Source organism: Hemitrygon akajei, chromosome 31 (assembly GCF_048418815.1).
Source record: "Hemitrygon akajei chromosome 31, sHemAka1.3, whole genome shotgun sequence".
In the NCBI taxonomy this organism is placed as follows: Eukaryota; Metazoa; Chordata; class Chondrichthyes; order Myliobatiformes; family Dasyatidae; genus Hemitrygon; species Hemitrygon akajei.
The window spans coordinates 24,981,972-24,995,084 of record NC_133154.1 but is presented as its reverse complement, the minus strand read 5'-3'; the positions used below and the strand labels follow the sequence as shown (position 1 = coordinate 24,995,084).

The 13,113-nt window shown below is 46.5% G+C and overlaps 1 protein-coding gene across 2 annotated transcripts in view; it reads left to right on the top strand.

The window, feature by feature from the left end:
- The window catches only part of LOC140719423 (excitatory amino acid transporter 2-like), a 93,761-nt gene that overhangs the window by 41,743 nt on the left and 38,905 nt on the right, over positions 1 to 13,113 (top strand). For both annotated transcript variants that reach the window (XM_073034071.1, XM_073034070.1), the window contains exons 3-5: positions 2,958 to 3,110; positions 5,784 to 6,034; positions 8,784 to 8,964. In XM_073034071.1, the coding sequence (XP_072890172.1) occupies positions 2,958 to 3,110; positions 5,784 to 6,034; positions 8,784 to 8,964 (585 nt within the window). The remainder of the gene's footprint in view (positions 1 to 2,957; positions 3,111 to 5,783; positions 6,035 to 8,783; positions 8,965 to 13,113) is intronic.

The window sequence follows — 13,113 nt, the reverse complement described above, 5'->3', positions numbered from 1 at the left end:
TAGGCTGATGTTGTAGCCCGCTGCTGAGAGAGGCCTACACTCTCAAAAGCAAACCCCACAAACTCTGATGATTTAGTTACTCCCATGTTATTGTTGACCTGCACGGCACTCTTTCATTATTGCATCTTTATTTTTTACCTTATTCTATCTCAACGCACTCTGTAATGATTTGCTCTGTATGAACAGTATGCAAGACTGTACTCTTGTCATCATCATTATGTGCTGTGTTGAGTGACATCATCATTATGTGCCGTGTTGGGTGACATCATCATTATGTGCCGTGTTGGGTGACATCATCATTATGTGCCGTGTCATATGACTATGACAGCTGACAGCTCGTTTCACCACCCTCTTGAGTGAGGAAGCTCCCCCCTCATGTTCCCCTTAAACATTTCACCTTTCACCCTTCACCCATGAGCTCTGGTTCTAGTCTCAGTGGAAAAAGCCTGCTCGTATTTACCCTCCCTGTCATCATCATCATCTCATGACCATGATTGTTCCTGGCAAATCTTTCTACAGAAGTGGTTTGCCATTGCCTTCTTCTGGGCAGTGTCTTTACAAGACGGGTGACCCTAGCCATTATCAGTACTCTTCAGAGATTGTCTGCCTAGTGTCAGTGGTCCCATAACCAGGACTTGTGATATGCTCCAGTTGGTCATACGACCATCCAACACCTGCTCCCATGGGGGCTAAGCAGATGCTACACCTTGCCCAAGGGTGACCTGCAGGCTAGCAGAGGGAAAGAGTGCCTTACATCTCCTTTGGCAGAGACCTAACTCCACCACGCCACGCATTGTACTCAGTACATGTGACAATAACAAAGCCAAGCCAATACCAACACCATATCTCCAGCAAGACCCTGGCCAGGAATGACTCTTCACCCTTCTCTTTCTATAAACTATTAAACATATAAAATGGGTCTTACAGCCACACTGCAAGGCCAAGATGCCGTACCACGCTTCCCACCTGTCTTGTGGCAGCGAAGGTTCATGGAGGGACCCTGGAAAATGTGGTCCACTTCCCACACCTTGGTGGTCAGCTCGGTAAAATGAAGACCTCAACGAACTTAAAGAGATAAAGACTAGCTTTATTTGTCACTTGCACCTTGAAACACACAGTGAAATGAGCCACTCGCATTAGCGGCCAACACAGTCCGAGGATGTGCTGGGGGCAGCCCGCAGGTGTCACCTCCCTACTGACACCCACATAGCATTACCCACAACTCACGGATCCTAACCTGTACATCTTCGGCTTGTGGGAGGAAACCGGAGCACCCAGAGGAAACCCACGTGGTCATAGGGAGAATGTATAGACTCCTTACAGACAACGCCAGGATTTGAACCCCGATCGCTGGCGCAGTGAAGTTCTACGCTAACCACTATGCTACAGTACCACGCCTAAGTTGCCCCGTTGTAAGCAGGCAACATTGGTTTATTATCTTCACGCGTACAGAGGTGCAGTGAAAAACATCCACACAGATCTTCATACAGTTTTGCATTGAGCTAGCAGAAGGGAAACCCATGTAGAGGGGAGTGTGACAGTTACAGAGAAAGTGTAGACAATAAGGTGCAAGCCTGCACTCTTGTACTCAGCCCCTTGATGTGCCCAAACCTTTCTTCACCGCCCTGTCTACTTGTGGCTCCATTTTCACAGAATTATAATCTTGCACCACAAGGTCTTCCTGTCTTACAACACACCGTAGCGCCCTGCATTCACAGTGTGGACACGGTGACAGATGACTTGCTGCGATCTGTCTTTTAGGTGAGATTTAACATCTGTAAGTACAAAGTAACCGTGTTATGCAATAAGAACAGATGAGTTGTCCTCAGTTGTTGGAGCAGTAACTAACTCTCAATCAGCATCACTGTGGCGGCACAGCAGCGGAGATTAGGAACAGTTTCAAACTCCTGGGAGAGCACTTCCTACACAACCTCTCATGGTCCCTGAGCACAGCTGGGAAAGCTCAACAACTCCTCCACTTTCTGAGGAGGTTGAAGAGAGCTGGTCAATACTCACAAACCCTCTTTGGCGCCCTCTCCAAAGTTAACTCATGATCTCCCACAGACCGCGGTGGAGAGCATCCTAACGCGCTCCATCAGCCGGGCGTTGCTGAAACTGCACTGCGGCGGACAGGAAGAGCAGGCAAGACAGCCCAGCGCATCGCCGGCGCCAGCCTACCGCCGTCAGGGTCAGATACACAGAAAGGTGCCGGGAAAAAGGCCAACAAAGTCAGAAGAATCCCAGCCACCCCTGCTCATGGACTGTTCGTCCTGTTCCCATCAGGGTAGAAAATACACAGCGCCCACACCAGGACCATCAGACTCGAATAAAAGCAATCAGGCCAATCAACATTTCCACTTAGTGACCCACTGCACCACCACTACAGACACATCACTTAACGTTACCTTATGTACGGGGGCATGATTGATAAGTTTGTGGCCTAAGGTAGAAGGAGGTTAGTTATACAGCTCTCGTTACATGCACGTGCAGTTCAACTCTGAGTGACGATGCAGAAAGTTTGAAGTTAATAACTCATCTCCTTCTACCCTAGGCCACGAACTTATCATTCACCCCTCGTCCACACAATCATTCCATGTATATAACAGTTACTTGTGCATTGTGTTTTATAGGATTACTTCAATATTTATATTTATTGTGTATTTTTCTTGCTTTTTTATTGTGTTCTTTATGCTAAAAATTTTTTTAAGCTGCATTGGATCTAGAGTAGCTATCATTCCATTCTCCTTTACGCTTGTGCGCTGAAGTATGACCATTTACAATGAATCTTGTTCTCGTGTGTGGAAACAGGCGAGAGGGTCTGGGTGCCGTGCTGTGGGTCTGCCGCAGGGTGGCCTGGGGTAGCAAAGGGCGCTATATAGATGCAAATCTCTCCTCCTTGTATGCGTGTGCTGTCTTGGCCTGGGCTTAGCTCCTGGTTTCGATCCTGTGTGCTCCAGGTGTGGTGCTGGGCGCCGTGTTCGGATGCCTCCTGCGCATGGTGCCCGACCTGGGCCCCAACGTTCTGCTCCTGCTCTCCTTCCCGGGAGACATCCTCATGAGGATGCTGAAGATGCTTATTCTTCCTCTCATTGTCTCCAGCCTCATCACAGGTGAGTCATCGCCATTCCCGTCTCCCACTTCCCCCTGCTACATCTCCATTCCCATCTCCTGTTTCCTCCTGCTACACCACCATTCCCATCTCCCACTTCCCCCTGCTACACCGCCATTCCCATCTCCCACTTCCCCCTACTGCATCTCCATTCCCAACTCCCACTTCCCCCTGCTACACCACCATTCCCAACTCCCACTTCCCCCACTGCATCACCATTCCGTCTCCCACTTCCTCCCGCTGCATCTCCATTCCCATCTCCTGTTTCCCCCTGCTACACCACCATTCCCAACTCCCACTTCCCCCACTGTATCACCATTCCCATCTCCCACTTCCCCCTGCTACACCACCATTCCCATCTCCCACTTCCCCCTGCTACACCACCATTCCCATCTCCCACTTCCCCCTGCTACATCACCATTCCGTCTCCTATTTCCCCCTGCTACACCACCATTCCCATCTCCCATTTCCTCCTGCTGCACCATCATTCCCATCTCCCACTTCCCCCTGCTACACCACCATTCCCATCTCCCACTTCCCCCTGCTACATCACCATTCCGTCTCCTATTTCCCCCTGCTACACCACCATTCCCATCTCCCATTTCCTCCTGCTACACCACCATTCCCATCTCCCACTTCCCCCTGCTACATCACCATTCCGTCTCCTATTTCCCCCTGCTACACCACCATTCCCATCTCCCATTTCCTCCTGCTGCACCATCATTCCCATCTCCCACTTCCCCCTGCTACATCACCATTCCGTCTCCCACTTCCTCCCACTGCATCTCCATTCCCATCTCCCATTTCCTCCTGCTGCATCGTCATTCTCGTCTCCCATTCCCTCAGTTCCAATCCCAGAGCAGAATGTGGACTTAATGTTAATGAAAACCAACGTTGGGATGGTTTCCAACCAAACATTAATGTAATTAGTATTGAATGCCTTGTGACTTTAATGGAAGACAGTGTAATTTGTTCTAAGCACTGAACCTTTTGAACTGACGAAAATACAGGATATGGACTATTTACTCGGGAGATGGATACAGCGTCTATAGAAGTGAGGAAAAGTGGCATCAACTTCATGGACTATGTACAGATTTACAGATGTTTGTTATTCTGAGGGAAATCAGGGTCTGAGGTAAATCAGGATGGATAAATCCCCAGGGCCTGACATAGTGTTCCCTTCGATTCTACTGGTGGCAAGTGCAGAAATTGTCGGGGCCCTAGTAGAGATATTTAAATCATACTTCATGACAGGAGATGTACCTGAGGTTTGGAGGATAGCCGATGTTGTTCTGCTGTTTAAAAAAGGCTCTAAACATAAACCAGGAAATTATAGGCCAGCAGGTCTGACATCATTTGTAGGGAAGGTATTCTAAGGGATGGGGTATATAACTATTTGTGCAGACGTGGACTGTTTCAGGATAGTCAGCAAGGCTTCGTGTATGCTAGTCATGTCTAACTAATCTTATTGAGTTTTTTTGAGGAAGTTACCAAGAAAGCTGATGAATGCATGGCAGTGGATTTAGCAAGGCATTTGACAAGGTCCCACGGGGGAGGTCAGTCAAAAAGGTTCAGTCCTCGGCATTCAAATTGGATTAGATATCGGCTTTGTGGCAGAAGCCAGAGATTGGTATAGATGGTTGACTAGTGTGTGCTGCTGGGGATCGGTTCTTGTTTGTCGTCTATATCAATGATCTGGGTGAAACTGTGGTCAACTGGATCAGCGAATTTGCAAGACTGTTATGCATAACGAGTAAAGCTATTATGGCTTGCTGGAGGATCTGCATCAGCTGGAAAGATGGGCTGAAGGATGGCAGATGAAGACAAGTGTGAGGGTAGATCTTACACAGTGACTGTAGGGCATTGAGGAGTTCAGTAGAACAAAGGGATCTGGGATCACAGGTCCATAATTCTCTGAAAGTGGCATCACAGGTAGATAGGGTCGTAAAGAAAGCTTTCAGCGCATTGGCCTTCATAAGTCAATATATAGAGTTCAGGAGATGGAATGTTATGTTGAAACTGTACAATTGTATAAGATGTTGGTGGGGCCTAATTTGGAGTACTGTGTACCAATGTAAACAAGGTTCAAAGAGTACAGAGGAAATTTATGAGGATTTTTCCGGGTCTGGAGGACCTGATTTGTAAGGAAAGATTGAATAGGTTAGGACTTTATTCCTTCGAATGTAGAAGATTGACAGGAGATTTGACAGAGTTATACAAAATTATGAGGGGTATCGATAACATTAATGCAGGCAGGGTTTTTCCTCCGAGGTGGAGTGGGTCTACAACCAGAGGTCATGGTTTAAGAGTGAAAGGTCAAAAGTTTAAGGGAAACATGAGGGGAAACGTCTTCACTCAGAGTGTTGTAAGTGTGGAATGAGCTGCCTGCATAAGTGGTGCACGTGAGCTCAATTTCAATGTTTAAGAGAAGTTTGGAAAGGTACGTGGTTGGTAGGGGTATGGAAGATTATGGTGCCGGTGCCAGTTGATGTGAGTAGGCAGTTTAAATGGTTTTGGCATCGACTAGATGGGCCAAAGGGCCTGCTTCTGTGCTGTACTTCTCTGTGACTGTATGTGCTTGGAGGGATGGTTGTGTCTGAACTGGCTACCTCAGGATTCGCCAGCCCCGTTGAGTTAGTGCAGCCCTGACCTATGCTGCCTTTCCCCCCCCCAGGGCTAGCGGGTCTCGACGCCAAATCGAGTGGCCGGATGGGGACGCGGGCCCTGGCCTACTACATGACGACGACGATTGTCGCGGCTGCTCTCGGCGTGATCCTGGTGATCATCATCCATCCCGGTAACCCTAAGCTCAGGACCTCGGTCAGCACGAGCTCCAAGAACCCAGACGTGTCGAGCCTGGATGCCTTCATGGATCTCATTCGGAATCTCTTCCCAGAAAACCTCGTGCAGGCGTGTTTCCAGCAGGTGACGATTACAGTCATGGCCACATTTTATCGACAATAGCAGAGCTGAGCATGTAAGATGAAGGAGATTCATTTACATCCCTTTATCTTGATGTCCATTCCTAACGTCTCCTGGCCAATGAAGGTTAACATCCCAACTGCCTTCTTCAGATTTATTTATTTGTCACACGCACATCGAGGCATACAGTGAAATGTGTCATTTGTGGTAACAGCCAACGCAACTTAAGGGTGTGCTGGGGGCAGCCACATTAGTCGCCATACATCCTGGTGGCAAAACAACATGTCTACAATGGTCAGCAGAGCAACACAAGCCACAACAACAAAAGCAAACGTGACCACTGCCAAAAAGAGTCCTTTCCTCTCACCCACCCACTCACACACACACATGCACCGACAAGCCTGCAGTCCCAGGCCAGGCTGGGATTCCAACCTACAGTCCCCGGCCCGGTCTAGCAGATCCACAGACGTTGTGTCTGCAACTTCTGGACACACATTCAGGCGTGTTGCTTGCAGTCATTGTGCCTCAGGGTCATAGACATGGCACTGGGTCTTCGACGCACAGGTTTGCCTCCTGCCCGCACGGACCTCTGATCCCGGGACTTGCTGTTCTAGGGGTTACCAGTTCTCACCTATGGGGTGACCAGAGATACCGCTGACTGGAGACTCCTAGTCTACATGTCTGTGCTGGGCCCTGGCTCTGACTCTTCACTTGCTACCCCTGACCTCTAACTCCCCTCATCCCTGTCCCTAAGCCCTAACCCGTCCTCTTAATCCCGTGCTGCCCCCAAAGCTATCCCTATGAACCTAAAAACAATTAAGCCTGTGCCACAGCCTCGACAGACGTCGCAGCTCGGCACCAAAAATGAGCCATAGTTGATTGGTGGAGCAGACACGATGGGCTGAATGGCCTCCTATGTCTTATGGCTTTATCTTCGTCACCTTTACCTTCCTGTGTGCCTCTTTCAGGAATCCTTGAATTCAGTGCACCGAGAGGCCCAAGCATTGCCTCAGTGTCTGTACAGTCAGCCCCCATCTTGTTGAAAAATTTGTGTGGCGGGCTGTCACTATGGGCAGAGATATCAAAGGGAGGATTGATTTAACACAGTCATAAGTATAATCGATGTAAGAGGAACGTCTAGTCTCCATCAACCAACTGAAACTCATGTGTTCCATGTATGTGACTTAGAACATAGAACATATAACATAAAACATGACAGCACAATACAGGCCCTTTGGCCTATGATATCTTGCCAACTTTATAACCTACTCTAAGATCAACCTACCCCTTCCCTCCTACAGAGCCCTCTATTTTTTATCATCCACGTGCCTATATAAGAGTCTCATAAATGTCTCTAATATATCACGTCCACCACCACGCCTCTCAGGGCATTCCACCTACCTGCCACTCTGTGTAAAGAACTGGCCTCTGATATACCCCCCTATGCTTTCCTCCAGTCACCTTAAAATTATGCCCCCCCTCATATCATCCATTTCTGCCCTGGGGGAAAAGTCTCTGGCTGTCCACCTATCATCTTGTACACCTCTATCAAGTCACCTCTCATTCTCCTTCATTCCAAAGACAAGAGCCCGAGCTCACTCATGCTATCTTCATGACATGCTCTCCTATCCAGGCAGACTTCTGGTGAATCTCCTCTGCACCCTCTCTAAAGCTTCCACATCCTTCCTACAATGAGCCAACCAGAACCGAACACAGTATTCCAATTTTAACTTTGTTATAAGAGCTGTCAAGTGAATTATCCTACTTCATATTATTGCAACATTTCTGTATGTTTTAGACCGTAAGACCATAAGATATTGGAGCAGAATTAGGCCATTCGGTCCATCGTGTCTGCTTCACCATTTGACCATGGCTGATCCATTTCCCTCTCAACCCTAGTCTCCTGCTTCTCCCCCGAGCCTTTCATATCCTGACTAATCAAGAATCTGTCAACATCCATCTTAAATACACTCAATGACTTGGCCTCCACAGTCGCCTGTGGCAACAAACGCCATTGATTCACCACCCTCTGGCTAAAGAAATTCCTCCTCATCTCTATTCTAAATGAACATCCCTCTATTCTGAGATTGTGCCCTCCAGTCCTAGTCTCCTCCACTACAGGAAACATCCTCTTCACATCCACTCTAGCTAGGCATTTCAGCGTTTGATAGGTTTCAATGAGATATCCTCCTCATTCTTCTAAACTCCAGTGAGCACATACCCAGAACCATTAAATGCTCCTCATATGGCAAGCCTTTCAATTCCAGATTCTCTTGTTTTAATAAAAAAGGGAAATATTCAGTGCTTGTTTATTATTGTCTCACGTATCAAGGTCCAGTGAAAAGCTTTTGTTAGAGTGTCACCCAGACTGATGACTCTAGACATAGAGGTAGTAGAAGGAGAACAGAGTGCAGATATGGTGTTAGTGAAAATCAAGTGCAGCTGTCATGATGAGGCAGATTGGGAGATCAGAGCAAATCCTGTCCTGTAGGAGAGGTCCTTCAAAGAGTCTGATAGAAGATGTCCTTGTTCCTGGATTTTCATGATCGCAGCAAGCTTTTGCATCTTCTGTCCAGGGTAGGAAGGGTCTTTGACTATGGTGGCTGTCTACGTGAGGCAGCAGGAAAAGCCCACGCAGAGGAGGGTGGTTTGTGAGATGAACTGATATGTGTTCACAGCTCTGCACTTTCTTTCAAAAACATTTCGAGGCTGCATTTGTTTTGCTAACCGTTCTGATCTGCTCATGAACTAGGTACAAACCATCCTGAAGAAGGTCCCGATCTCCTTGCCTGAAGAGGTCAAACCTGACAACGTAACCCAAGGTCTCGCGGGAAATATCTCTGTTCAGAACGGAACACCTCCAACCGTCAACAGCCGGCAGGCTTTTGTCATGAAGAAGCAATTGGAGTTCAAGTGGGGAATGAACGTTCTAGGTAGGGCTGTACCTCGCACCATTTCACATAGGGCACACGTGGGTCCCACTCTGTAGGAAAGTCTCTCTGTCAGAGAGTCAGCTAATGACTAATATAGATACAAACCAAGTAGGAAATCGTAATGACAAGCGGTATCCTTTGAGGTCTCATCTTTTATCTTTTATTTTATATTGTCCTCATATTGGGAAGGTGGTACAGGAGCCTTAGGTCCCACACCAGCAGGTTCAGGAATAGTTAAAACCCTTCAACTATCAGGCTGCTGAACCAGCATGAATAACTTCTCTCACTTCATAATTATATTTCTTTATTTTCCTGTAAATGCGTGAAGAAAATGAATCTCAAGATAGTATATGGCAAGATTTATGTACTTTGATAATAAATTTTACTTTGACTTTGATATGTAAGTCAGGATGGTGATGAGTGGTGGTGTTCCCAAATGCCCATTGCCCTTGTCTATCCTCACAGTAAAAGCCACAGGTTTGGGAGATGCTACAGAAGAAGACTTGGCAAGTTTGTAGGCAGTGCGAGAGGGAGGACAGGCAGGTGATAGAGAAGGGATGCACTCAGACCGATGGTTTGAAATGTCTCTATTTTAATGCAAGAAGCAGTAGAGCGGATGAGCTTAGAGTGTGGATCAGCACTTGGACTATGATGTTGTGGCCATTACAGAGACTTGGATGGTGCAGGGGCAGGAATGGATACTTAGAGTGCCAGGATTTAGATGTTTCAGAAAGGACAAGAAGGGAGGTAAAAGAGGTGGGGACTTGGCACTGCTGATCAGCGATAGTGTCACAGCTGCAGAAGTCATGGAAGGATTGTCTACTGAAACTGTGTGAGTGGAAGTTAGAAATGGAAAGGCATCAATATCTCTATTGGGTGTTTTTTATAGACCACCCAATAGTAACAGGGACATAAAAGAGCAGCGAGGGAGACAGATTCTGGAAGGATGTAATAATAACAGGGTTGTCGTGATGGGAGGTTTTAATTTCCCCAATATTGATTGGCATCTCCCTAGAGCAAGGGACTTGGATGGGGTGGAGTTTGTTAGGTGTGTTCAGGAAGGTTTCTTGACACAATATGTAGATAAGCCGACAAGAGGAGAGGCTGTACTTGATCTGGTATTAGGAAATGAACCTGGTTAGGTGTCAGGTCTCTCAGTGGGAGAACATTTTGGAGATAGTGATCATAATTCTATCTCCTTTACTATTGCATTGGAGAGGGATAGGAACAGACAAGTTAGGAAAACGTTTAATTGGAGTAAGGGGAAATATAAAGCTATCAGGCAGGAACTTGGAAGCATAAATTGGGAACAGATGTCCTCAGGGAAATGTACGACAGAAATGTGGCAAATGTTCAGGGGATATTTGCATGGCGTTCTGCATAGGTACGTTCCAATGAGACAGGGAAAGGGTGGTAGGCTACAGGATCCGTGGTGTACAAAAGCAGTTGAAAATCTAGTCAAGAAGAAAAGAAAAGCTTATGAAAGGTTCAAAAAACTAGGTAATGACAGAGATCTAGAAGATTATAAGGCTAGCAGGAAGGAGCTTAAGAATGAAATTAGGAGAGCCAGAAGGGGCCATGAGAAGGCCTTGGTGAGCAGGGTTAAGGAAAACCCCAAGGCATTCTACAAGTATGTGAAGACCAAGAGGATAAGATGTGAGAGAATAGAACCAATCAAGTGTGACAGTGGAAAACTGTGTATGGAACCGGAGGAGGTAGCGGAGGTACCTAATGAATACTTTGTTTTAGTATTCACTACGGACAAGGACCTTGGCAATTGTAGGGATGATTTACAGTGGACTGAAAAGCTTGAACATATAGACATTAAGAAAGAGGATGTGCTGGAGCTTTTGGAAAGCATCAATTTGGATAAGTCACCAGGACTGAACAAGATATATCCCAGGCTACTGTGGAGGCAAGGTAGGAGATTGCTGAGCCTCTGGCAATGATCTTTGCATCATCAGTGGGGACGGGAGAGATTCTGGAGGATTGGAGGGCTGCAGATGTTGTTCCCTTGTTCAAGAAAGGGGGTAGATATAGCCCAGGAAATTAGAGACCAGTGAGTCTTTAGTAATTGGTACGTTGATGAAGAAGATCCTGAGAGGCAGGATTTATGAACATTTGGAGAGGCATAATATGATTAATAACAGTCAGCATGGCTTTGCCAAAGGCAGGTCGTGCCTTATGAGCCTGATTGAATTCTTTGAGGATGTGATTAAACACATTGATGACGGTACAGCAGTAGATAGATAGATAGATAGATAGATAGATAGATAGATAGATAGATAGATAGATAGATAGATACTTTATTCATCCCCATGGGGAAATTCAACATTTTTTCCAATGTCCCATACACTTGTTGTAGCAAAAACTCATTACATACAATACTTAACTCAGTAATAATATGATATGCATCTAAATCACTAACTCAAAAAGCATTAATAATAGCTTTAAAAAAAAAAAAAAGTTCTTAAGTCCTGGCAGTTGAATTGTAAAGCCTAATGGCATTGGGGAGTATTGACCTCTTCATCCTGTCTGAGGAGCATTGCATCGACAGTAACCTGTCGCTGAAACTGCTTCTCTGTCTCTGGATGGTTCTATGTAGAGGATGTTCAGGGTTTTCCATAATTGACCGTAGCCTACTCAGCGCCCTTCGCTCAGCTACCGATGTTAAACTCTCCAGTACTTTGCCCACGATGTAGATGTAGTGTTTATGGATTTCAGCAAGGCATTTGATAAGGTACCCCATGCAAGGCTTATTGAGAAAGTAAGGAGACATGGGATGCAAGGGGACATTGCTTTGTGGATCCAGAACTGGCTTGTCCACAGAAGGCAAAGAGTGGTTGTAGACAGGTCATATTCTCCGTGGAGGTTGATGACCAGTGGTGTGTCTCAGGGATCTGTTCTGGGACCCCTACTCTTTGTAATTTTTTATAATGACCTGATTGAGGAAGTGAAGGGATGGGTTAGTAAATATGCTGATGACACAAAGGTTGTGGGGGCTGTGGATAGTGTGGAGGGCTGTCAGAAGTTACAGTGAGACATCGATAGGATGCAAAACTGGACTAAGAAGTGGCAGATGGAATTCAACCCAGATAAGTGTGAGGTTGTTAATTTTGGTAAGTCAAATATTATGGCAAAATATAGTATTAATGGGAAGACTCTTGGCAGTGTGGAGGATCAGGGGGATCTTGGGGTCCGAGTCCATAGGACACTGAAAGCTGTTACGCAGGTTGACTCTGTGGTTAAGAAGGCATACGGTGCACTGGCCTTCATCAACCATGGGATTGAGCTTAAGAGCCAAGAGGTAATGTTACAGCTATATAGGACCCTGGTCAGACCCCCCCCCCCCTCACAGATACTGTTCAACTTGCTGAGTTCCTCCAGTAGATTCCAGCAACCGCAGGATCTGCTCTCTCCAGCCCCTCTGCCCTGCTTGTGAATGTAATGAATGCAGAAAGGCTTCGGGGAAGTAGACTGAGTGAGCGCGTGGCCAAGCTTCTAACCTGCTGCTCTAATGGAGATAAGAGTCTATCGAAGACAGTGGGCCAGAAGAGTGAAGCATTTGAGACTTCCAAACCACGTAGGATGCGGAGATGGGAATGAGAGGTCCACATGGTTACATTTTTTTTATTTTGTATTTATTTTATTAGCTTTAGTTGTCACATGAACATTGAAATGTAGTGAAACATCTCCTCCTCGCTGACGATCAACACCAACGCACCTCAGGATGCATGCTTAGCCCACTGCTCTACTCTCTATATACTCATGACTGTGTGGCTAGGCATAGCTCAAATACCATCTACAAATTTGCTGATGATACAACCATTGTTGGTAGAATCTCAGGTGGTGACGAGAGGGCGTACAAGATATGTCCACCAGTGGAATGGTGCCGCAACAACGACCTGGCACTCAACTTAAGTAAGACGAAAGAGCTGATTGAAGATTTCAGAAAGGGTGAGATGAAGGAACAAATACCAATCCTCATAGAGGGATCAGAAGTGGAGAGAATGAGCAGTTTCAAACTCCTGGGTGTCAAGATCTCTGAGGATCTAACCTGGTCCCAGCATGCCGATCTAGTCATAAAGAAGGCAAGACAGCGGCAATACTTTATCAGGAGTTTGAAGAGATTTGGCATGTCAACAAATG